Genomic DNA, 27,497 nt, shown 5'->3' on the forward strand with positions numbered 1-27,497 from the left:
CTAGTCAGTAATAAGGAGTTTTTTTTTTAAAACTGAGGTAACTGAAACTACAAAGAAAATAAAACTAGGCATGGAGACAATTGGACAAATAGGAGAGTGTCAGCTGGTCAAAGCCAACTCAGGATATCACATGGACCGTTTGTTTGTTGGAACTTAATCCACTATCATTACAGGATGCGACCTTAAAATAAACTGGATTTCAATAACTTAAGTAAGGCATACTTATTTAGAAGTGTCAGCAACAAAGGTTGTTATGCAATTCCATCTTTCATTTTATGGTTATGGCTTTGTGACACAATTTACAATCGTTGTGCAACAGTTATAAATTCAGCGGACACTTGAAAAGTAACAGGCGATGCTGACAGGAATCAAACCGAAATGTGTGAGTTGTCATTTGACAAGAACAGTAAATCCATTCTTTAAAAATACAATTCAAATAGCCCAACATCTACGGAGAGAAGGGTGGCTGCATATAGCAGTAAGGGACTGGGATTCCCGGTGCCTTCACTGGGAAAAAGGCAGTCAATGTTCTGCCTGGTGCCGACAATCCTCAGCTTTCAACCGCTCTCTTTCCCAAAGGCCCGGGCCAGAGAGCCAAGGCCCAGCCACATTCACCAACACAGAGGCTCCGCCCGCCACAGCCGACCGAGCCCCCAGCGGGGATCACTCTACAAAAGCTCCTTGTTTTAAAAACTCACCTCGAGTTGGAGAAACTTTAGCCCCAGCTCCAAGACAGAACAGGCCTCACCGACCTCCAGCTCCAGCAGCGCCGATCAAGTGAAGCGGCCCCGCCAACTGACGTCAGGTGACACCGCCCACAGAGAGCGAGACACACCGCGTGAGAGTCAGCACTACACACACTGTCACCACTGGATACAGAGAGTGTCAGCACTACACACACTGTCACCACTGGATACAGAGAGTGTCAGCACTACACACACTGTCACCACTGGATACAGAGAGTGTCAGCACTGCACACACTGTCACCACTGGATACAGAGAGTGTCAGCACTGCACACACTGTCACCACTGGATACAGAGAGTGTCAGCACTGCACACACTGTCACCACTGGATACAGAGAGTGTCAGCACTACACACACTGTCACCACTGGATACGGGGAGTGACAGCACTGCACACACTGTCACCAGTGGATACAGAGAGTCAGCACTACACACGCTATCACACTGGATACAGAGAGTGTCAGCACTACACACACTGTCACCACTGGATACAGAGAGTGTCAGCACTACACACACTGTCACCACTGGATACAGAGAGTGTCAGCACTACACACACTGTCACCACTGGATACAGAGAGTGTCAGCACTACACACACTGTCACCACTGGATACAGAGAGTGTCAGCACTACACACACTCACCACTGGATACAGAGAGTGTCAGCACTACACACACTGTCACCACTGGATACAGAGAGTGTCAGCACTACACACACTGTCACCACTGCATACAGAGAGTGTCAGCACTACACACACTGTCACCACTGGATACAGAGTGTCAGCACTACACACACTGTCACCACTGGATACAGAGAGTCAGCACTACACACACTGTCACCACTGGATACAGAGGGTCAGCGCTACACACACTGTCACCACTGGATACAGAGAGAGTCAGCACTACACACACTGTCACCACTGGATACAGGGGTGTCAGCACTACACACACTCACCACTGGATACAGAGTCAGCACTACACACTGTCACCACTGGATACAGAGTCAGCACTACACACACTGTCACCACTTGATACAGAGAGTTAGCACTGTCAGCACTGGATACAGAGAGTGTCAGCACTACACACACTGTCACCACTGGATACAGAGAGTCAGCACTACACACACTGTCACCACTGGATACAGAGTCAGCACTACACACACTGCCACCACTGGATACAGAGTCAGCGCTACACACACTGTCACCACTGGAAACAGAGAGTCAGCACTGTCACCACTGGACACAGAGAGTCAGCACTACACACGCTGTCACCACTGGATACAGAGAGTCAGCACTACACACACTGTCACCACTGGATACAGAGTGTGTCAGCACTACACACACTGTCACCACTGGATACGGGGAGTGGCAGCACTGCACACACTGTCACCAGTGGATACAGAGAGTCAGCACTACACACGCTATCACACTGGATACAGAGAGTGTCAGCACTGCACACACTGTCACCACTAGATAGAGAGAGTGTCAGCACTGCACACACGGTCACCACTGGATACAGATGGTCAGCACTGTCACCACTGGATACAGAGAGTCAGCAATACACACACTGTCACCACTGGATAGAGAGAGTGTCAGCACTACACACACTGTCACCACTGGATACAGAATCAGCACTACACACACTGTCACCACTGGATACAGAGTCAGCACTGTAACCACTGGATACAGAGTGTCAGCACTGCACACACTGTCACCATTGGAAACAGAGTCAGCACTGTAACCACTGGATACAGAGTGTCAGCACTGCACACACTGTCACCACTGGATACAGAGAGTGTCAGCACGACACACACTGTCACCACTGGATACAGAGAATGTCAGCACTACACGCACTGTCACCACTGGATAGAGAGAGTGTCAGCACTACACGCACTGTCACCACTGGATAGACAGAGTGTCAGCACTACACGCACTCTCACCACTGGATAGAGAGAGAGTCAGCACTACACACACTGTCACCACTGGATACAGAGAGTGTCAGCACTACACGCACTGTCACCACTGGATACAGAGAGTGTCAGCACTATACACACTGTCACCACTGGATAGAGAGTGTGTCAGCACTACACACACTGTCACCACTGGATACAGAGAGTGTAAGCACTACACACACTGTCACCACTGGATAGTGAGAGTGTCAGCACCGCACACAGTCACCACTGGATACAGAGTCAGCACTACACACACTGTCACCACTGGATACAGAGAGTGTCAGCACTACACACACTGTCATCACTGGATACAGAGTCAGCACTACACACACTGTCACCACTGGATACAGAGTTAGCACTGCCACCACTGGATACAGAGAGTCAGCACTACACACACTGTCACCACTGGATACAGAGACAGCACTACACACACTGTCACCACTGGATACAGAGTCAGCACTACACACTGTCGCCACTGGATACAGAGTCAGCACTACACACACTGTCACCACTGGATACAGAGAGTGTCAGCACTACACACACTGTCACCACTGGATACAGAGAGTCAGCACTGTCACCACTGGATACAGAGAGTCAGCACTACACACACTGTTACCACTGGATACAGAGAGTCAGCACTACACACACTGTCACCACTGGATACAGAGAGAGTCAGCACTACACACACTGTCACCACTGGATACAGGGGTGTCAGCACTACACACACTCACCACTGGATACAGAGTCAGCACTACACACACTGTCACCACTTGATACAGAGAGTTAGCACTGTCACCACTGGATACAGAGAGTGTCAGCACTACACACACTGTCACCACTGGATACAGAGAGTCAGCACTACACACACTGTCACCACTGGATACAGAGTCAGCACTACACACACTGTCACCACTGGATACAGAGTCAGCGCTACACACACTGTCACCACTGGATACAGAGAGTCAGCACTTTCAACACTGGACACAGAGAGTCAGCACTACACACACTGTCACCACTTGATACAGAGAGTCAGCACTACACACACTGTCACCACTGGATACAGAGAGTGTCAGCACTACACACACTGTCACCACTGGATACAGAGAGTCAGCACTACACACACTGTCACCACTGGATACAGAGTCAGCACTACACACACTGTCACCACTGGATACAGAGTCAGCGCTACACACACTGTCACCACTGGATACAGAGAGTCAGCACTGTCACCACTGGACACAGAGAGTCAGCACTACACACACTGTCACCACTGGATACAGAGAGTCAGCACTACACACACTGTCACCACTGGATACAGAGTGTGTCAGCACTACACACACTGTCACCACTGGATACGGGGAGTGGCAGCACTGCACACACTGTCACCAGTGGATACAGAGAGTCAGCACTACACACGCTATCACACTGGATACAGAGAGTGTCAGCACTGCACACACTGTCACCACTAGATAGAGAGAGTGTCAGCACTGCACACACGGTCACCACTGGATACAGATGGTCAGCACTGTCACCACTGGATACAGAGAGTCAGCAATACACACACTGTCACCACTGGATAGAGAGAGTGTCAGCACTACACACACTGTCACCACTGGATACAGAATCAGCACTACACACACAGTCACCACTGGATACAGAGTCAGCACTGTAACCACTGGATACAGAGTGTCAGCACTGCACACACTGTCACCATTGGAAACAGAGTCAGCACTGTAACCACTGGATACAGAGTGTCAGCACTGCACACACTGTCACCACTGGATACAGAGAGTGTCAGCACGACACACACTGTCACCACTGGATACAGAGAATGTCAGCACTACACGCACTGTCACCACTGGATAGAGAGAGTGTCAGCACTACACGCACTGTCACCACTGGATAGACAGAGTGTCAGCACTACACGCACTCTCACCACTGGATAGAGAGAGAGTCAGCACTACACACACTGTCACCACTGGATACAGAGAGTGTCAGCACTACACGCACTGTCACCACTGGATACAGAGAGTGTCAGCACTATACACACTGTCACCACTGGATAGAGAGTGTGTCAGCACTACACACACTGTCACCACTGGATACAGAGAGTGTAAGCACTACACACACTGTCACCACTGGATAGTGAGAGTGTCAGCACCGCACACAGTCACCACTGGATACAGAGTCAGCACTACACACACTGTCACCACTGGATACAGAGAGTGTCAGCACTACACACACTGTCATCACTGGATACAGAGTCAGCACTACACACACTGTCACCACTGGATACAGAGTTAGCACTGCCACCACTGGATACAGAGAGTCAGCACTACACACACTGTCACCACTGGATACAGAGACAGCACTACACACACTGTCACCACTGGATACAGAGTCAGCACTACACACTGTCGCCACTGGATACAGAGTCAGCACTACACACACTGTCACCACTGGATACAGAGTGTCAGCACTACACACACTGTCACCACTGGATACAGAGAGTCAGCACTGTCACCACTGGATACAGAGAGTCAGCACTACACACACTGTTACCACTGGATACAGAGAGTCAGCACTACACACACTGTCACCACTGGATACAGAGAGAGTCAGCACTACACACACTGTCACCACTGGATACAGGGGTGTCAGCACTACACACACTCACCACTGGATACAGAGTCAGCACTACACACACTGTCACCACTTGATACAGAGAGTTAGCACTGTCACCACTGGATACAGAGAGTGTCAGCACTACACACACTGTCACCACTGGATACAGAGAGTCAGCACTACACACACTGTCACCACTGGATACAGAGTCAGCACTACACACACTGTCACCACTGGATACAGAGTCAGCGCTACACACACTGTCACCACTGGATAGAGAGTCAGCACATTCACCACTGGACACAGAGAGTCAGCACTACACACACTGTCACCACTGGATACAGAGAGTCAGCACTACACACACTGTCACCACTGGATACAGAGAGTGTCAGCACTACACACACTGTCACCACTGGATACGGGGAGTGTCAGCACTGCACACACTGTCACCAGTGGATACAGAGAGTCAGCACTACACACGCTATCACACTGGATACAGAGAGTGTCAGCACTGCACACACTGTCACCACTAGATAGAGAGAGTGTCAGCACTGCACACACGGTTACCACTGGATACAGAGAGTCAGCACTGTCACCACTGGATACAGAGAGTCAGCAATACACACACTGTCACCACTGGATACAGAGAGTGTCAGCACTACACACACTGTCACCACTGGATACAGAAAGTGTCAGCACTACACACACTGTCACCACTGGATCCAGAGTCAGCACTGTAACCACTGGATACAGAGAGTCAGCACTGCACACACTGTCACCACTGGATACAGAGAGTCAGCACTGTCACCACTAGATACAGAGAGTCAGCACTACATACATTGTCACTACTGGATACAGAGTCAACACTACACACACTGTCACTACTGGATACAGAGTGTCACCACTGGATACAGACAGTGTCAGCACTACATGCACTGTCACCACTGGATACAGAGAGTCAGCACTGCACACACTGTCACCACTGGATACAGAGAGTGTCAGCACTGCACACACTGTCACCACTGGATATCTAGAGAGAATCAGCACTGGATATAGAGAGTCAGCACTGGATATAGAGTCAGCACTGGACATGCTGTCACCACTGGATATAAAGAGTCAGCACTGGATATATTGTCACCACTGGGTATATAGAGAGAGCACTAGATATACTGTTAGCACTGGATATGTCACCACTGGATATAGAATTGGCACTGGATATACTGTATCATGTCACCACTGGATATAGACTCAGCACCTGGATATACTACCAGCACCGGATATATAGAGAGTCAGCACTGGATATATTGCCACCATTGGATATAGATAGTATCAGCACTGGATTTACTATTACCACTGAATATAGAGAGAATTAGCACTTAATGTACTGTCGCCATATGATATAGGGAGAATCGGCACTGGATATACTGTCACAACTGGATATAGAGAGATGCAGCACTGGATATACTGTCACAACTGGATATAGAGAGATACAGCACTGGATATACTGTCACAAATGGATATGGAGAGAATCAGCACTGAGTATAGAGAGTCAGCACAGGATATACTGTCACCATTGGATATAGAAAATATCAGCAATGGATATGGAGAGGGCCAGTGCTAGATTTATTGTCAGCACTGGATTTACTATTACCACTGGATATAGAGGGAATCAGCACTTGATGTACTGTCACCATAGGATAGAGGGAGAGTCAGCACTGTATATAGAGATTCAGCACAGGATATAGAGCAAGCACTTGATATACTGTTACCACTGAATGTACTGTCATGATTGGATACAGAGAGCTGCAGCACTGGATATACCGTCACAAATGGGTATGGAGAGAATCAGCACTGAATATACTGTCACCACAGGATATAGAGAGAATCAGCACTGAATACACTGTCATAGCTGGATAAAGAGAGAATCAGCACTAAATATACAGAGTCAGCACAGAATGTAGAGAGAACCACCGCTGGATATACAGACACCACTATACACAGAAAAGGTCAGCACTGAATATTCCGTCAGCACAGGACATAAAGGAAGTCAGTACTGGATATATTGGCACCACAGGATATAGCGAGAGTCAGCATTGGGTATACTGTCACAATAGTTGAGAGTGTGTTGTTGGAAAAGCACAGCAGGTCAGGCAGCATCCATAGGGCTCGAAAATCGACATTTCAGACTGGAGCCCTTCATCAGGAATGAGGCTGGGATCCTCAGGGGTGGAGAGATAAATGGGAGGGGGTGGGACTGGGGAGAAGGTAGCTGAGACTGCAATAGGTGGATAGAGGTGGGGGTAAAGGTGATAGGTCGGAGATGAGGGTGTAGTGGATTGGTGAGAAGAAGATTGACAGGGGGGACCTCCGCCCTCGAACCCCAACCATCCAACCACAACAAGGAAAGATCCTCCCCAGGTCCTCACCTTCCACCCCACCAACCTCCGCATAAATCGCATTATCCACCAATACTTCTGCCACCTACAAATGGACCCCATCACCAGGGATATATATCCCTCCTTACCCCTATCTGTTTTCTGCAAAGACTGTTCTCTCCGTGACTACCTAGTCAGGTCCACGCCCCCTAAGAAGTCACCCTCCCCTCTTGGCATCTTCCTCTGCCACCACAGGAATTGCAAAACCTGTGCCCACACCACTCCGCTCACCTCCGTTCAAGGCCCCAAAGCAGCCTTCCACATCCATCAAGGTTTCACCTGTACTTCCATATGTCATTTATTGTATCCATTGCTCCCGAAGCAGTCTCCTCTACATTGGGGAAACTGGATGCCTTGTCGCAGTGTGCTTTAGAGAATATCTCCAGGACACTGACACCAATCAACCCCAACACCCCGTGGCCAAACATTTCAACTCTGCCGAGGACATGCAGGTCCTGGGCCTCTTCCATCGCCACTCCCTCACCACCTGGAGGAAGAACGCTTATCTTCTGCCTCAGGACCCCTCAATCCTAGGGCATCAATGTGGACTTCACCAGTTTCCTCAGTTCCCTCTACCCCCACCTTACCCCAGTTCCAATCTTCCAGCTCAACATCACCCTCATGACCTTCCCACCTGTCAATCTTTTTCCCACCTATCCGCTCCACCCTCATCTCCGACCTATCACCTTCACTCCCACCTCTCACCTTCACTCCCACCTCCATTCACCTATTGCACTCTCAGCTACTTTCTCCCAGGCCCAATCCCCTCCCATTTATCTCTCCACCCCTGAGGCTCCCAGCCTCATTCCTGATGAAGGGCTCCAGCTCAAAACGTCAATTTTTCCTGCTCCTTAGATGCTGCCTGACCTGCTGTGCTTTTTCAGAAACACACTCTCAACTCTGATCTCCAGCACCTGCAGACCTCGCTGTTTCCTATACTGTCACAATAGGATGTCAAGAGTGTCAGTACTGTACATAATAATCTCACCACAAGATGTAGAGAGTCAGCACAAAGTATAGAGAGAGTTAGCACTGGGTATAATGTACCCCCATAGGAAATAGAGTCACCGCTGGGTATAGTGTCATCACAGGATTATAGAGATAGTTTGCAATATCACCTCAGGCACAAAGAGAGTAGGCGCTGGGTATGATGTCAGCACTGGATATAGTGTCAGCTCTGGGTATAGAGAGATCAGCACTGGGTACAGTGTCACCACTCAATGTACAGAACATCAGTACAGGGTGCACTTTCCTCTGTATAATCTAGACCCTGTATATAGAGATCATACTGGATATAGTGTGAGATAGGCAGACTCTGCACTTGATATAATGTCACCATTGGGTTTAGGGAGAGTGAGAGGTTGGTTAATTCAGTTGGATGGATGGCTGTTTTGCAATGTAGAATTAAGTTAGCAATATGATGTTAGTTTCTGCACCAGCTAAAGTTCCCATAAACTACTCTCCTCCTTAACAATGCCTGAGGCATGGTGATCCTTAGACAAAACCACCACCAGTCTTCACTGTCTCTGATGAGTGAATAGCCCTGTGATCTGTGAAGGCTATGAAGCCTTTACCTTTAAAGGGAAAATCACCATTACGTACATGGAGAGTCAGCACTGGATATAGGGAGGGATATATTGTCCCCTCTGGCTATTGCAAATGTCAGCAGTGGATATTGTATCACCTCTGGATATAGGAAGAGGCAGCATTAGATGTAGTGCTGCCACTGGGAATAGATGGTGTCAGCACTGGATATGGAGAGTATTGGCAGGGTGTGTTAGAAATAAGTGAAGGAGTGTCAGCACAGAATAGAGGGAGAGTCAGCAATAGGTCTAACAAGGGTCAGCACCTGATATAGAAATTTCCAGAGTTAAGTCTAGGGAGTATCCATGGGGAGTCCAATGACTGTCAGTACTGGGTATAGAAAGTGTCAGAATCAAATACATAGAGTGTCCATGCTGGATACAGGGAACATTACCGGAGGATATAAGGAATATCAGCACTAAGTGCACTGCCTGGATGCAGGGTTTGCCAGCTCTCTGTCCAGGGAATGCCTGTGCTGGGTCAGGGATGGTCATTGCTAGGCCCAGTGAGTGTTAACATTGGATAGAGGGAGTGTGGGCATTGGATGCCGGGAGTGTAAAACAGGGTCAGCACTGTGTCCAGAGAATGTTGGCACTGAATATAGGGACTATCAGCAGTGTAACAGGGAACGTTGACACACAAGAAGTGTCAACACTAGCACTAACAGCAGAGAATGGGAGAAAGTGAGGACTGCAGATGCTGGAGATTAGAGTCGTAAAGTGTGGTGCTGGAAAACTACAGCAAGTCGGACAGCATCTGAAGAGAGTTGATGTTTCGAGCATAAGCCCTTCATCAGAAATATGTGTATGCGTGTGTGTGTGGGGGGGGGGGGGGGGGGGGGGGGGGCGGAAGGAAAGGTAGCTTGGAAGGTGGTAGGTAGATACAGGTAGGGGATGATGGTGATAGGTCAGAGCGGAGGCTGGAGCAGATAGGTGGGAAGGAAGATGGACAGGTGGGACAGTTCAAGAAGGTGGTGTCAAGATGGGGTTGGATCTGGGATGAGGTGGGGTAGATGAGGAAACTGGTGAAATCAATGTTCATGCTGTGTGGTCGGAGGGTCCCAAGGCAGAAGATGAGGCGTTCTTCCTCCAGGCGTTGGGTAGCTAGAATTTGGTGGTGGAGGCAGCCCAGGACTTGCATGTCATTGGAAGAGTGAGTGGCCGACCAGCAACATCAAGTAATGGAACTGTGGACACTGGGTATAGGGAGCATCACGATTGGATGCAGGAAGTACCAACACTGGAAATCAGAAGTGTCAACACTGACTAATAGTGCAAGGGAGTGCAGAGCATTAGATGCAGGGCCAGGGAATGTGAGCACTAAATAAATGGTGTTAAAAATTTCTATGTGAATGCTGGATAAATGGAGTGCAGTTCAGTAGGTAAAACCAACATGGGAACTGGATAGGTGGTGTAATTTCACTGGGTAAAGGAACTCTGGGTAGAGAAACCATGGGTACTGGGTGAAGAAAGAGTGGGCACTGGTTAAATGGTGTGTACACTGGAAAATAGGTTGATTCTGGATTATGTACCTTGTATTGGCATTGGATTTCAGCAGTTAGATACAGTAAAGGGAATGTACACTAAGTAAGTTATGTACAGCACTAGACAACAATCACTACCAGGTATGGGAGCATGGGCACAGGGATTGTGTGCTTGATAAATTTTATTGTCAGTGGATATCATTGGAGTTTAGAAAAATGAGGGGATCCCTTAGAAATTTATAAAATTTTAAACAAGATTAGACAGACAAACATGGGAAGGATGTTCCAATGACTGGGGGGCCCAGAACTGGGGTCAAAAGGGGAGGCTATTTCTGACCAAGAGGAGGATAAATTTCTTTATCCAGAGAGAAGTGAGCCTGTGGAATTTTCCATCACCGAAAATGTTTGAGTCCAAAAACACTGAATGGTTTCAAGAAGGAATTAGATGTAGTGGTTAGGGATAAAAGGATCCTATTTTCTATGTTTTTGTAGAGGGGTCATGGGCTCCAGCCTCTTGGAATTGGATAGAGTGGCACTGGCTGGAGGTTGTGTGGGCAGTGTGTAAATGAATAATTGTGTATCAAGGAGAGTTTGGGTGTTGGTTAGGGACTACAGAAGCTCGGACTCAGGAGCAAGAGCAGATCAGAAGGAGGAAAAGATTACCCACTTTGCTGTGAAGGGAAATATGAATATGAAGCTGGAACCACTGTATTAACAGAAGAGGATGTAGGAACTAAGTGAATCAAGTTCAGGACATGGGAACTGGATGAAGAAGAAATGTTAACAAACAAAACAAATTGTCAGTGAACTCAGCTATCAGCCTCTGTTCAACAACTGTGCGTTGATGCATGTCACAAAGTCTGCCTTGGAGTCGCCAAAGATCTGAGGCTGAATGTCCTTGACCACCGAAGTGTTTCCCCACTGGGAGGGAACATCTCTGTCTGGCAATTGTTGCGCAGTGTCCATTCATCTGTTGTAGCATCTGCTTGGTTTCACCAATATACCATGCCTTGAGGCAACCTTGTTGCAGCGAATGAGATAGTGTTGGTCCACTCACATGAGTACCTACTGTGGTAGTGGGTGGTGTCCTCACTTGTAATGGTATGATCAATGTCTGCTTTGACCATGTCAATAAATATTAATAAATCAAAACTGGCACCTCCATTCTAACTGATTAATGACTTAATAGCCATCTAAGTTTATGCAATACATTTGCATGAATTGTGTGATCCTTATAAATTCTGTGTCCGATGTATTCTGGCTTGCTCGCATCCCGAGGGCTCAAAGTTTGCGGTTTCAAATAAACGTTTTGGACTATAACCCGGTGTCCTGCGATTTTTGACTTTTATAATGACTTTCAAAAACTTGCTACTCTACTTCTCCCATTATTTGTGATTAAGTATTAACAGCGTCTTTCCACGTGATGACATAGACGGGCACTGCAAAATATCTTTTAAAAATTGGGCGGGCAGACGAAAGATTGAGAAACTATTTTGACGGGAAGAGAGTGTTATTGGCAGTTACAATTTCCGGTCTGAAACAAACATACGGCTTGCTGGAGAAACAGCATGACTGGCAACACCTGCAGCAAGACAGTTAACGTTTCGAATCTGGTACTACAGTCTTCTCAGTGTTTATTTCAGATTGCAGTCAGCCCCAGCATTTTGTTTTTATTCCAGCAATTTCCACTTGCTTTCTGATCTTCATCTGAATATAGCTAACGTCACCCACAGTCTAACAATAAGTCAGTGGCTGACGCACGTTGGCTCTGGCCACAGTGGTCAACCTAGAGAGTCATGGTGGATGGGAAAAATACATTGCAATCCGAGCCTTTTAATTTTTCCGCGTTGCTGACTATAAATATACCATAGTTTTAAATATCTCCTTGGACGAAGTCTCATTTTTACCCATTGTTCACATCACTACACAAATTACGTTACTTTTTATTGACGTTCAGAAAGAAACACAGATGTTTGACCTTTACTGTATGTAAAGGTCAGATATTATAATTTTCTCGTGCAGCAACGCAAGAACAATCCTACATCACCGCTTGGTAAATGAAAGTAAGCAGTGTTACAGGTCCTGCATCATCTTCTATCTTGCCACTGCAGAAAGTGAGAAACAGAAATCTAGAAGTGAAGTTCTGATAAATGAATACACTAGTTAATAAAATATTAATTTTATACCTAATCGATGTTCGCCATCCATATCAAAAATTAGTGATTTAAATGAATGGCGATTACGACCATGTAAACGATAATTTGCTACCATGACAATTTAACATTACTATGGGCTTGGATTGCCCTGACCTTAGTATAGCTGTAATTGACCCAAATCTCCACTATTAATTATGTATGAACAGAACAAAAGCAGCCCAAACTCTCAAATGGAGAATCCACCGGACGTACTTGTTCAATAGTTTTGGTGTGATCAGATTTTTGGCGGTAAATAAGCTGGTGCTTATTTACAATTTTTTGACGGCTTTAATCATCTCACTGTCCTTTGCTTTCTGACTTACCTTTTTTTAGTGGCAGAACTATAAATCACAATTCATACCACTCCCATTCTGAAAATATTTTGTTCAGGACAGTTAATAATTTACACACCACATTGAAATAAAAAATTTACATAATAAAATAAGAAACATATGGTTTAGGCACCAGCGCTTCCTCTGGACTTCAATTATTTAAACGAATTTTTAATGTTTTATGCATGATTTAAGTGAGAATGGTGAACTTATCGCGAAATTCAAAAAACGATGCAATGCATTCCAACCGTAGGCAGTTTTTAATTTTTTACACAGCATTCGTCATTCCTCAGGATATCTTCATCCAGAAACTTTTTTCAAAAATATACTTTATTCATAAGAATTGTAAAAGTACTTGCATTAACCAAATTTAACGTTACTTTAAGTGCAAGATCATTGTTTTATTATAACAAGGTATCTCACTAAAGTGTGTATAAACCTGTTACATAAACAAACATTTATATTTATGCCATTCCCTGGCACATACGTAAGGGCTTTATACCGTTTCCAGCCTCTCAGGATACAAGACTGGGGGGCCTTCATTAAGACCATTCCACATTGAGTTTTTGCCACAGCTTTGTCAAATTTAAGTCCATCCCTCATTCCATTGACTTGCAATATATGTACTTATCAAACAGCTCTTTGCATTAGATTACCAAATTTTGAGCTAATCCAAAGAACACATTGCACCGAGCTGATGGTCGTCCAGCAGCAGTTGATACTTTCATCAGATATGCAGACCTGGGTATACAGTTATTCCAGATGAACCATGGCAAAAATAAAACAGCATGTCTCTTTCTGGACAGTCCTGAAGGGGTGGATTACCGATTGAGATGGACAGCAGTCGCTTCCTTACTGCCTTAAACATACTCAAGGTCTCTGCTTCCACTAAGTTGTTTAAGCAAGGATCTACCTACCTCTGCCTTAGAAATATTGAAGGAATTTGCTTCCACAAAGTGTTCTAAAGACTTTTAACCCCAGAGAACAAAAAAAAATCTCAATTTGTTTTCATTTGGCAAATAAATACCCAAGACATGACTTGGCTGATAGTGAGAATGGTCCTTTCATTCACTTTTATTATTCATCTTATCTAAGAAACTATGCAGATGTATTAGAATAGTAAACCTTCTCTAAACCACCTCTAATATATCTGCATAGTTTCTTAGATAAGATGAATAATAAAAGTGAATGAGAGGACTATTCTCACTATCAGCCAAGTCATGTCTTGGGTATTTGTTTGAGAGTTCAGGTGCTGCAAGGGCTAGACCTGCACTATATACAATAATGGAGAGCCAGGTGCAAGGTGCTATCAGATTCCTCTGCACTCTGGACAGTGAGTGTCAATTCCACATTGGCGATAATAATATGCTCCTTCTGGTGTGTTAAATGCATCTCCTGGCCCCTCCAAACCATCTCAGCACTTGTAGGTAGTCCGACCCAAAGAAGAAAGGGACATTTGCTACTCGTTCCTAATGGAAATGACTTCACTCGGTGTAATTCATTTTGAGCTGAAAATGTGTTGCTGGAAAAGCGCAGCAGGTCAGGCAGCATCCAAGGAACAGGAGAATCGACATTTCAGGCATAAGCCCTTCTTCAGGAATGCCCAAAACGTCGATTCTCCTGTTCCTTGGATGCTGCCTGACCTGCTGCACTTTTCCAGCAACACATTTTCAGCTCTGATCTCCAGCATCTGCAGTCCTCACTTTCTTCTCGTAATTCATTTTGAGCCAAGGCTAGTTTGAACTGATTATGGATTTACTCACAAGCTTGATACTCCCTGCAGAGGAGCTTTGTTCAAGCAGTTCCTTAAGACCTCTTCAGTTGCATTTTTCTGGGCAGAAAAAAGGTTCAAGCTGAAAAATGTGTTGCTGGAAAAGCACAGCAGGTCAGGCAGCATCCAAGGAGCAGGAGAATCGATGTTTCGGGCATAAGCCCTTCTGCTGGGCAAAGTGTAGGTTTGATTCAGAGCAGACATAACCTGATTGGTGAAGTCCATGGATAAAACTTTGCAGTCTGCAAGTAGGCAGTGAAACAGGTTGCCATTTTCTTGTTTCTTCTATTGAGCCCTTGTTGATGATAGTGCCTTTCCTCATAAATTCTGTAAATAAGATTTGATAACAAGTTCATATCAAAGCCTTATTTACAGCTTGAAAGTGCTTTGCACATCCAAACCTCCCTGTACAATAAGGTACTCCATGGTATTAATAAACTGCACTTGCACTAAAAATAGCTTTTGCATAGATATGTACTGATGCAAGAAATAACTTATCAGCTAGTTTTAAATGGCTGCTTTTCATCATGTGATTGTCATTATTATCTCCATAACATGGAGATGCATTTAGAAGCCGCTCATTTATTGTTGTTAATGGTGAACATTTTTATCACACAGAGGATAACTTGTCCATGAACAAAGTAAAAAAAGGACTGAGTTAACTTAAGGATTGTAATTACCCCACAATACTTATACATTAATTGCAGACAAAAGTCCTCACTTTAGCATCAACGATGCAAAAGTTTAATAGAAAGGTATTGCACGTACGTAATCCAATAAGAGGACACTTAAAATTGTAAGTAAGTAAGTAATAATATGGCCATGAAATAAGGAACATACACTTTCAGAATGCAGGCTTTTCATTGGCTCAATAAATTAAATATAGGTGGATCATAACACTACTTTTAAAACATATAACAAAATCATGTCAAATTGTAACCAGTTACTGTGAAATAGCCCATTATAAATAAGGAGAGGTTTAAAATGTAGATGGCAAGAATTTTTTGTTGATCTTCAGTCTTCTCTCTCCTCCCCCACCACATAGTGTATGGACATTACTGGCAATACTGGTATTTTGCATTTCCTTCTAGCTGTCCTTATTTAGTGTAGCTTACTGGGTTACTCAAGAAGGCCGCAAGAACCAAATTATATTCATATGGGTCTGAAGAAATATCTTTAAATTTCCCATAAGGACTTCACAGAAACCAAACAGCACCACTAATGATCCCAGCTTTTTTCAAACAGAATTCAAATTCTCAAAACACCATTTGTAGGATTTGAAATCTCAAAAGTTCTCTTGATTGTTGGTCTAATCCTCTGGATTACCAGTCATTTAATTCATATGCTGTCAAATATGAACAAGGTCAAGAAAAAAAACATTTAGATATTTTTTTCAATTTCCTTACCTTCTCTTGAAGAAACTAAAATGAATCTGCAGCATAGTTCCACATGATAATCTCATCCAAGTGGTCATGCTCGATACGTGAAAAGGAGAAAACGTAGAAATACTCGACAAGGAAAAGCTGCCCAAACTGGATATTTCATCATTGATGTAGAGACAGACAGAAATGTAAAATTAACATTTCAAGTTCTACCGCTTTTCACGAGTTGATTGCATTGTTCGATTATTACCCACAGAAGTACAGAGAACAGGAATAGTCTGTTCAGTTCCTGGAGTCTGCTCTGCCATTTAATAAAGGTCATGGCTAATCAGATTAAATCTCAAACCTGCAAGCCCACTTACACCTGGTTATGTTTCATTCCCTTCCTTACCAAGAATCTGTTCACCTCTACTTTAAAAATATTCTGCAACACTGCTTCCACTGTCTTTTGAGGAAGAGTTCCAAGATTTACAATGTTCTAAGGATAACGGTCATGTCTGAAGTGTATTTCAATGAAATCACTCTCTTACTCTGAACTTCAGCTGATACAAGCTGAGCCTGTCCAACCTTTTCTGCGCAAATCAACACACCTATTCCAAGCAAGAGGCCATTCTAATGTGGTTAACCTTCTCTGAACTGCTTCGAAGACATTGATTTCCTTCCTTATAAAATACTGCACGTATTACTCAAAATGTGGTCTCACCAGTTTCCTGCACAAGTGAATCAAAACCTCCCTACCTTTGGATTTAATTCCTCTAGCAAAAATATTGTAACATTCTATTAGCTTCCTAATTACTCTGCTTCATTGGCATATTAGCCTTCAGCACAAGGACACCTATATTCATCAGCATGAGCTCTAATTTTTTACCCTTTAATTTTTCATTGCACATTTTGGAAAACAATCACTTTCTCACATTATACATAAATTGTATGATCTATGCCCATTCCTTTTTGCCACCTGATATGCTCTTCACAACTTGCTTTCTTATTTTTGTCATCTTGGGAAATTTGGCAACCAAGTCTTTCATCCCCTTATCCAAAACATTGATACAAATTATTCATAACTGAGGTTCCAGCACAACAGCTAAACCACACTATTTGTTACGTCCTGCCAAACAAAACTGCTCACGCCTACTGCTATCTGCGAGCCGCTAATTTTCTATCTATACGAATAAGCTACCCCTTATATCATGAGCTTTTAACTTCTGCATGGTGCCATCTGGAAATCCAAGTACGATACATCGACTGGTTCCCCATTATCTACAGAATGGTACCTCCTCAAAAAGAACTCCAATGGATTGGTTAAACAAAACTTCCCCTTGACAAAAATCATTCCTTATTATCTTCAACTTATTCAAGTGCTCGACCATAAACTTCTTTACTAACAACTTAAAAAAAAAAAGACGTGTTAAAACTGTAGTTGCTGTCTGTCGCTCTTTTTGAATACACAAGTTACATTTGCTACCTCAAGATTAGAGTGGTGCTGGAAAAGCACAGCAGGTCAGGCAGCATCTGAGGAGCAGGAAAAGAAGAGAAAAAAAAAGAATCGATATTTCGGACAAAAGCCCTTCATCAGGAATGAGGCCTTTGCTACCTTCCAATCGAATAGGAAGTTCCCTAACCGAAGAAACCAATAAAAATCAACTATCCCATTTACCATTAGGAGTTGGAAGCATATCAATCCGCAGTTCAGTTATTCCATGTTGCTTACTTCTGAGTTTATCCCCTCTTCCATTTCCTGATTTATAGCTTCTTCGAGGATATTACTTGTATCCTGCATGGTGAAGTCTGATGCAAAATATCTGTTCAATTTATCTGCCACCGATTATTTATTTTCCACCATCAATTTTGTTAAGTCTTTTTTTTGAAATATTGAACTTTCATCTTTCTGCCTAGCTTTCAAGCTAAATGTTTTCTTAATTCCCTGTTAATTTTATACTTATATTTAAAGAAGCAAAAGTCCAGGTAGGAAAAAAACCCATCAGAGGCTTTGATACTGTGTACTCTACAGTAGTGTCTCTCTCGGTGGCCATTCATTCTGCCCGGTGACAGGGTTTGAGAGTATAATTATCAAATCTTTAAAAAAAAGTGCCATGTTCAGTTTACTCATCCACCTCGCAGCTCTCACTCTCATTAAAGCAAATGGAAAGAACTTCAAACCTGTTAGACAATTGAAAAGACTGAAGCCGCTACACTCCAGCCCTCTGGGTCCCCTTACCTGCCTTTGTCAAAGTCACTCGCCTGTCACTGAAAAATGACCAAAACATTAGACCCTATCCTAAAAAGTAGTAATTGTCTTCCAGCAGAGAATCTAGGAAACTTTGCTCCTCCCTGATAGGCAGTGTCGGTAACTCAGCCTCCAAGAAGCTGCATGAACTTCAAACACTTACCACAGGCATCTTTGCTCTGGATCACACTAGGTTCCAGGAGCTACCACACGCTGCAGCTATGGCACATCACTTATCTTGACATACTTAACAAGCTCAAACTACTTAAACGTGCCACTGAATGGTGTTTTCTTAAAAATATCTTTTATTAACTTTAGCTCAAGTTGCTATATGATTTTCAGTCTTCGCAGTAGAATGATCCTCGGTCACTTACCAGATACTCACCAAATATTTAGTCTCTTCTGCTGTAGCAGAGTAGGAACCAAATTCTGGAGTCTGAAAAAGTTAGAGAAACAAAAACAAAGAAACATCTTCCTAACTACCTCAATTACTGAACTCCTCTAATCTATTATAAATCACACTCCAAGTGGCAAGGCACACCACATAGAACATAACAGCATAGTACAGGCCCTTCGGCCCTCGTGTTGCACCAACCTGTGGAACCAATCTGAAGCCCATCTAATCGATACTATTCCATTCTCGTCCATATGCCAATCCAATGACCATTTAAATGCCCATAAAGTTGGCAATTCCACTACTGTTGCAGGCAGTGCGTTCTATGCCCCTACTGTTGAGTAAAGAAATTACTTTTGACGTCTGTCCTATATTTATCACCTCCTCAATTTAAAGCTATATGCCCTTGTGGTAGCCATCGCCATCCGAGGAAAAAGGCTCTCACTGTCCAACCGATGTATCCCTTTGATTATCTTGTACATCTCAATTAAGTCACCTCTTAACCTTCTCTCTAGCGAAAACAGCCTCAAGTCCCTCAGCCTTTGCTCGTAAGATTTTCCCTCTCTACCAGGCAACATCCTACTAAATCTCCTCTGAACCCTTTCCAAAGCTCCCACATCCTTCCTATAATGCAATGACCAGAACTGTACGCAATATTCCAAATGTGGTCACACCAGAATTTTGTACAGCTGCAGCATGATCTCATGGTTCAGAAACTCAATCCCTCTACCAATAAAGGCTAACACATTGTATGCCTTCTTAAAAACCCTATCAACCTGGGTGGCAACTTTCAAGGATCTATGTACCTGGACACAGATCTCTCTGCTCATCTACACGACCAAGAATCGTACCATTAGCCCAGTACTCTGCATTCCTGTTACTCCATCCAATGTGAATCACCTCATACTTTTTCACATTAAACTCCATTTGCCACCTCTCGGTACAGTTCTGTAGCTTATCTATGTCTCTCTGTAACCTACAACATCCTTCGTCACTATCCACAACTCTACTGACTTTAGTGTTATCTGCAAATTTACTATCTTTCTGTGCCCTCACCCAGGTCATTTATAAAAATGACAAAACACTGGACACAAAACAGATCCTTGTAGTACCCCAATAGTAAGTGAACTCCAGGATGAATATTTCTCACCAATCAGCATTCTGTCTTCTTTCAGCTCGCCAATTTCTGATCCAAACCGCTAAACATTCTCAATCCCATGCCTACTATGGGTAACATTATCAAACACCTTATTGAAATCCATATTCACCACATCAACCGCTTTACCCTCACCCACCTGCCCTCAAAGAACGCAATAAAATTTGTGAGGCATGACCTACCCTTTACAAAACCGTGTTGACTAGCCCGAACCAACTTATTTCTCTCTAGTTAGCTAACCATGTTAGTTTTTTTTCGTTCTTAACACAATAGGCCTAGCTGACCTAGTTAGAGAGATTTCAGCTGCTACTGGTATCTGTTGAGCATTTCTAGTATCTCCAGTATTCACCTTCATACATAGCACAATGCTGGACTTATTTCCTGAAATTGTGAACTGAACAGCTAAAATATTAGTGTGCAGTACACAAGAGTCACTCGACATTAAAATAAAGCCTCAAAAGGTTGTACTCAGAGATACTGAACCTTTCAGTAGCTTAGCAGTCAGAGACACAGAGGCCAGCCCATTTTCAGTGATGAATAAAACTGGCCAAGATCACAAAATGCATTGGCTGCAAATTTCTATGCCATTTAATGCTGTCACAAAATACTAAAACAGGTCTTCATAGAGTTGTTCATCATATTCTTATATTCCAAGGCTGTATACTTCTTGCAAAGAATGGCATTACAAAGGTAGAAGCAGCTTTAAAAAACTAAAGCATATGTGGATATTCATAAAATACCTGAAAACAGCCCTGGTAATCCCTGACATGATCCGTAATTAGAATTTAAAATACTGTACATTAAAATCCCTGGCAGTATATTTTATAAAATTACATTGGTAATATCAAAAATCAAACATGTATTCAGTTATATAAACAAAACAAATCTGATGTGTAAGAATGACTAAAAACCCACTGTACACAAATTCACATTTGAAAAATTGAGACTATGCCTGAAGGGCAGATTTCAACAGTACTTTGAAAATGAACATTACACAAGAAATTATTCTTTCTGTAACACCAGACTTATTTTCACTCATTACCAACCCTACATATTAAAATAGCATTGACATCCACATTTTTTTTTGACGGTTTCAGTAAAATATCAGCTCTGCCACATACTGTTGAAATGAGGTCTTAAAAGAAAACAAAAACTCAAACATAGTACATGGTCATATGACATGGAAGCCTTGGATCCAAATGGTTCAGTACTGGTCTGATGATTATATGCATTTCTTTTTCATTTTGTTTCTTGGAGAATTCTTCAGTAAGCTCCGGAGTTTGAGGTAAGTTCCAGTTGCCTCAGAAAGATTGTCATACTCAAAAGGTGTAATTCCAGTGGCAAATTTACTCATATCAGGGACAGAAGAAATCCTGTTTTCCTCTCTTGCTTCTGACACAGTATCACTAATGATGGATCCTTGTGTTTTCTCTAAACATACTTGGTTCTCTTCAATGTATGTTTCTGGCACTGAGGTAGAATCTTGAATGGTTCTACTGCCTTCGATTTCCATTCTGGAATTTTCTGATGGAGTGTTGTTTTCCCTACTTAAAGTGGTTGGTTCATCCTTGAAATCAGCTAAAGATGCTTCAGCAATCGGACTCCTCATATTATTTTCAATTGTTCCCATTTTGTCATTAGATTCAACTTCCATGTGGTTGTCAGGTACATGCATTGCTGGTGAGGAATTTGCAGAATTCTTGATTAATGGTGAATCACAAGGACCTTCTGTCTCACTATTTGTACTTTCGGTCTGTTCCAATTCAGCCCATATCAACCGTTGCTGTTCTTCTAACTCTTCTAAGGACAAGACATCAGCATCCAAAGTTTTATTAGCATTTTCAGTAGCTGAAGCTCGGGCACTTCCTCCTTCCAATAAATATCCTTCTGGAGAGCAATATGAAGGCGTAGAGGAAGAAGTATCTTTTGGAAGTGGAGGTGGTGTTGGAGTAGGTGGTGGAGGTGGGATAAACATCGGTGGTGTGGAAGGTGGTGTTCCTTTTGGTAGAGGAGGTGGTGACGATGTTAATGGGCAACTAGAAGGTAAGGGTGGTAAAGGCTGAAACTGTCTTGGTGGTGTGTCTGAACCTACAGAACAAATACATCGAAGATAATATCCAGTAATAAAACAACCCTCAGTTAGAAGTCAATTTTTTTCAGGATAGCCATGCTTCACAAGTAAATTTGCTTTATCAGGAAATAGGTAACCAACTCTTAATGATAACTGTTTCCAATACTGTGCTTCACAAAGAACAGTAAAGTTAGCTTGGTATTGTGGACTAAAATCATAAGATTTATGTCAAAAATATGTCTAAAAATCATAGAACAGAATGAAAAAGAAAATCAGTGCCACTAGTAAATATATAATGTACTCAGAATAGATCTGAAGAAAAGATGGTCCACGCTCTTCTTCAGGAATAGCATTATGTTAAAATAAAAATAAAATGGTGTGGTGACTGGGAGAAGAGGGTGTGGTAGAGGCTGGGGAGTATTGATAAAATTGACACAAAGGGACACAGGACTTCCTCCTACCATCTTCCACATGTAACAAGGTATATACTTAAAAACACTGCAAATTAATTGTCCCAAATTTGGCTCAGCTTCTGAGAATGTGGATAAGAACTAAAAAATAATTGGATAATTGTGCTTGAATTTTTACTCAGGTATATATGACAATTTCACATCTCAGGACGTAGGCAAGCAAAAAATAAGATCTACAGATCCACCAAAGAATCTCTCCACAGTACATCAGCTTGCTTTACGCTCCTTGATTCTCTTATATTCATTCAACCTATCAGAGTTTATGGTACTAATATAGTGGTGAAGGAAATCTGAAATAAAAACAAAATTTTCTAAGTAAAGAACCAAAGTCAATGTTTTAGGTTGATTACTACAACTGGAAACAGTTAGAAACACACATGAACAGGTTTTAAGCAAATACAGAAGCATTGAAAGTTTGAAGGGATAGGGGAAAAGAAAAGGAAAAGTCTGAGTTGACGAAAGTGGGATGGGAAAATAGACTCAGGGAAGGTCAATACACAAGTATAAAAACAAACAAGGAGGGAAGAGGAGAAGGAACAAGTGAATGAACTAGCTAATGTAAGTGTAGTAACCTTGGAAGATGCAAACAGATAACTGGGAACGGGAACAGGGAAATGGCAGAATTTAAAAATCAATATTTTGCATTAGTCTTAACTTTCCTTCTAATTTTATTACCAGTAGCACAGGCTTATGAGGGCCATGCATGGCAGTGACTTCCAAAATCGCAAGTCAATGCCACAACTGGCTTGCCGACTTCAAGGTTCTGCATAGGATAATCAAAGAGGCTGTGCACACAGTGCAGCTGAGAAGGAATGTTGGACACCACTGCTCAAAAAGGGAAGAGTCAGACAGTAGGAAACTGTTGGCCAGTTAGTCTGAATTTGTTGTTGGGAAAATGCTCGAGTCCATTATTATGGAAGAAATAGCAGGATATTTAGAAAAGCTTAAAGCAATCAAACTGATTCAACATGAATTTGTTCTGAGGATATAACAGGCAGACCAGTAGATATAGTGTATTTGGACCTTTGGAAGGCAATTAGATAAGATGCCACATATAAGGTTATTGTACAAAATAGGAGCTCACAATACTGGGGGTAATGTATCAGTGTGATTGAGGATTGGTTAAATACACAGAAGTCAAATAGCTGGAATTAAATGGTCTTTTCCAGATTGGAAAGAGGTAACTGGTGGAGTGCCACACAGATCATTTTAGGGCCTAAATTATTTCCATTTATATTAAAGACCTGGAAGAGGGGGAAAGTGTATTATTCAAATACAAAAACACATGACAGGACATGTGATGAGAACATAAGGAATCAGTGATGGATCCAGATAGGTTGAGTGAGAGAGTGTGGTCAAAATCTTGGCATAGAACGATGCATGAAAGAAAGCGTGAAGTCATGCATTTTGGTGGAGAGACAATCAAAAGAGAGACTAGGAAAATCTCAGAAACCTGTAAAACCCCAACAGGAGTAGAAAGGGTACATGCAGGAATGATGTTGCCAACAATTGGACAGTTCAAAACTAGGAGTGATAGTCTTAAATCATTTATCCCATATCATTAGATTGTGATAGGGAGAAATTTCTTCAGCAGAGTGTGATAAACCTGTGGAACTTACTACCATAAAGCATTGAGGCCAAAGCATTGAATGATTTTAAGAAGGAGCTAGACATAGCACTTGGGGTAAAAGGGATCAAAGGATTATGGGAAAATAAGGTAATGGCTTTTGAGTTGAATGAATGGTGCAGCGGAGTCAAAAGGGCCAAGTGGCCTACTCCTTTTTTCTATGCTCACACTAGAGAGTATACACAGGTGGTTTATGTAGATGTTACCAGGAATGAGGAATTTCAGCTGTGAGAAAAAGAGTAAATAAGAGGAATCATTTACTTTGAAACAGAAGAGGCTGAGGGGAAATTAAATTGTAGCATATGAAACATGAGGAGCCTCTATAGAGAAGAATGGAGAGACCGATTTCCCTTATCGGAGGGGCCAATATCTAGGACTGTAAATTTTCAGTAATTGCCAGAAGGATGGGAAAGAGGAGTTGAGGAAAAATCTCTAACCTAGATGGTAGCAGGTTTGGAACTCTGCCTAAAAGAGTGGTTGAGGTAGAGACCACCTTTGCAAATTTATGGATATTAAATACTGTATACTGCATTGTTACAGGCTAAAAAAATTGTAAGTAGAATTAGGCCCAATAATTTCTTTCTCAGGTAGGGCTGGATGTGACAGGTGGATCTCTCGAATGTAGAAGTAGATAGTGTAGATTTGGAGAGATTTTTTAAAAAAATGATAGGATTAGAGAATCTGAAGTTGTGACCTGAAATTGTTGATTTAGAAATTGGTAAAATGCTTAACTGAATAATGAAGTGCTGCTCCTCAAACTTGTAGTGAGGTTCCTTCAAATACAACAGGGAGCAGAGGTCAGAATTGTAATGGAACATAGAACTGAAAAAGAGTAGATGAACGGAGGTTTATGTTTGATGTCTGAAGAAAGGAAACTAGGTCACCTAATCGGTGTATGACCTTCATGACGTCGAAAAAGCTGGACGATAATCCACTTCATTTAAAATTCAAGTGAATTGCTGTTTCACGGAGAAAGTGTGTTTAAGGCCATGGACTGTGGGAAGTGAGGAGCTAAAAAGACAACAATTCCTGTGTTTGTATGAGAAAGTGCAGTGGGAAGGAAAGGCAGTGCTGGGCGATGACTGAGAAGTGGACCAAGATGTCACAGGGTACCTAATATCGTAACTGCAAATCTGACTACGAAATGGCCTATTTATTTAACATGAAATAACTTTTTTGTAATGAATGACATTAATGTAGCTAAGGTTTGAATATCTTCTTCAATAAATATATTTGAAAACAAGGCATTTCCCCGAGTTACTCTAGTCCATATTGAAAGTAGAAAACAAGCTTTTTTTTTCCTCACTTAATGAAATGCTATTTTGGAGACAACTGATAAGCAGGGCTCAGCAACTGCAGCTGCAATTGGAAGTTCTGCGACTAGAAACATCCAAGTCAACACCAGGGAGATTTGGTTCTTCATCCGGTGCTATATAATTTGACTGATTAATCTAACAAAACATACTAGGGTGTTTAACAAGAAAGGTACCAATGAAACTTTGACACCAACAATAGAAGGAAAAAGTAGGATAGCTAACCAAATGCTTGGTCAAAGAAGCAGGTTTCAAGGAACATCTGAAAAGGAGGAAAGACAGAAGTGTTTAGGGAGGGAAACAGCTGAAAGCATGCTTGCCAATGGTAAAATCAAGGATACACCAAAGGCCAGTATTAGACAAGCAGAGAGACTGAAAGAGGAGGAAGTTGGAGAGATAAGCAAGGGCATGGCAATGAAAGGGTATGACAGGTTGAGAATATAAAAATCAAGACGGATAGCTAGTGTGAATCAAGCAAGGGCTGACGGGTGGATTGGACCAAGTTTGGTGAGTTAAGCTACAAATCAATGTCTTGGATGGACAAGTTTTGAGTCAGGTATGTTTGGAGACCAGCCAGGAGGGCGTTGAAATAATCAAGTTTAGAGGTCACAGTAGCGTGGATGAGTATTTCAACAGCAGATCAGTTGAGACAGCAGTAGAGTTAGGCAATGTTTTATAAATGAAGGCAGCAATTGAATTGTATAATTCTAGCATTACAAGACATCTGCCTAGGCCATACTGAAATTGTGTATACAGTTTTGATCACAGCATTAAAGGGAAGATTAATTGCTTTAAAAGTTTTACAAGAACTGTTGTCAGGGCTTAAAAAAGATTGGATAGAGGAGGGTTTTTTTATTTCAAATGGAGGGGGCTGAAGAGTAACTTAAACGAGTATAATATAATGAGAAGTTTGGATAGAGATCAGCTTTTCCTCCCACAGGGATCAATTATCAGGGGGCACAGATTTAAGGAGATTGTGAAAAGGAATAGAGGGGACATGAGAGAACAAAAATCTTTTCACCCAGCAGGTGACTGGTGTCTCAAATTCCCTGTTGAGGCACAAGCACAAACACTCAACCAGTTTAAAAATGAGCCCAGTTCTGCAACTGAAGTGCTGCAGTCTGCAAGCGACAGAAGCTTAAGTGGAATGAAATGGGCATCTACCTCACTCAGCCAAATGGCCTCTTTCTGTGCTGAAACGTTTCTATAGTTTCCTAATAGAATAGTTGTATGGTTGGAAGTTCATCTTGGGGTCAAATATAGCATCTTGGCTATGAGTAGTCACGTTCAGCTTCAGTCAATTCCATGCAGAGATACGGAAACAAAGACCAGGAATTGGAGTGAGAGAGAGGAATCAAAGACACACTGCTTTCACTTTCCTAACATACTTTATCCAAAATGGTCATTTCCAACATAACTGCCCAGATAGGGAGATCCAGTGGTATATCTGAAGAAATTTTGAGCTTCATCCTTCACTTGATAACACATTTGCACTCAGCAATAAAGGATCAATAGGGATCAGTAATGAGAATTCTGTTGAATTTGTTTTTTTATGTGCACAGCATCCAACTTATAACTGCCTATCACGTGCTAAATATGAGATCAGTTAAAAAATGGCTTCCAACATGAATCTTCCTTGATATTCAATTACAGGAAATTTCTGCTTGTTCACACCTGACATTAGAAAAGCAAGATAACAATTAGTGATAGTGGAGAGGTGATGGCGTGAAAGACAGTTGTCAG

The 27,497-nt window shown here is 42.6% G+C and overlaps 2 protein-coding genes across 2 annotated transcripts in view; both read right to left on the reverse strand.

Annotated features, from left to right (window-relative positions):
* The window catches only part of clip1a (CAP-GLY domain containing linker protein 1a), a 146,006-nt gene extending 145,190 nt beyond the window's left edge, over window positions 1-816 (reverse strand). The window contains exon 1 of the mRNA XM_087999795.1: window positions 699-816. The gene's annotated coding sequence lies outside the window, so the exon portion shown is untranslated. The remainder of the gene's footprint in view (window positions 1-698) is intronic.
* A 20,022-nt stretch (window positions 817-20,838) lies between these two features.
* zcchc8 (zinc finger, CCHC domain containing 8) overlaps window positions 20,839-27,497 on the reverse strand; it is a 28,173-nt gene continuing 21,514 nt past the window's right edge. The window contains exon 14 of the mRNA XM_088000056.1: window positions 20,839-22,361. Coding sequence (XP_087856182.1) covers window positions 21,496-22,361 — 866 coding nt within the window. The 3' untranslated portion in view covers window positions 20,839-21,495. The remainder of the gene's footprint in view (window positions 22,362-27,497) is intronic.

The sequence above is a fragment of the Chiloscyllium plagiosum genome, unplaced genomic scaffold (assembly GCF_037043375.1).
Source record: "Chiloscyllium plagiosum isolate Xiang-an unplaced genomic scaffold, Cpla_swu_hap1 HiC_scaffold_24, whole genome shotgun sequence".
Lineage (NCBI taxonomy): Eukaryota > Metazoa > Chordata > Chondrichthyes > Orectolobiformes > Hemiscylliidae > Chiloscyllium > Chiloscyllium plagiosum.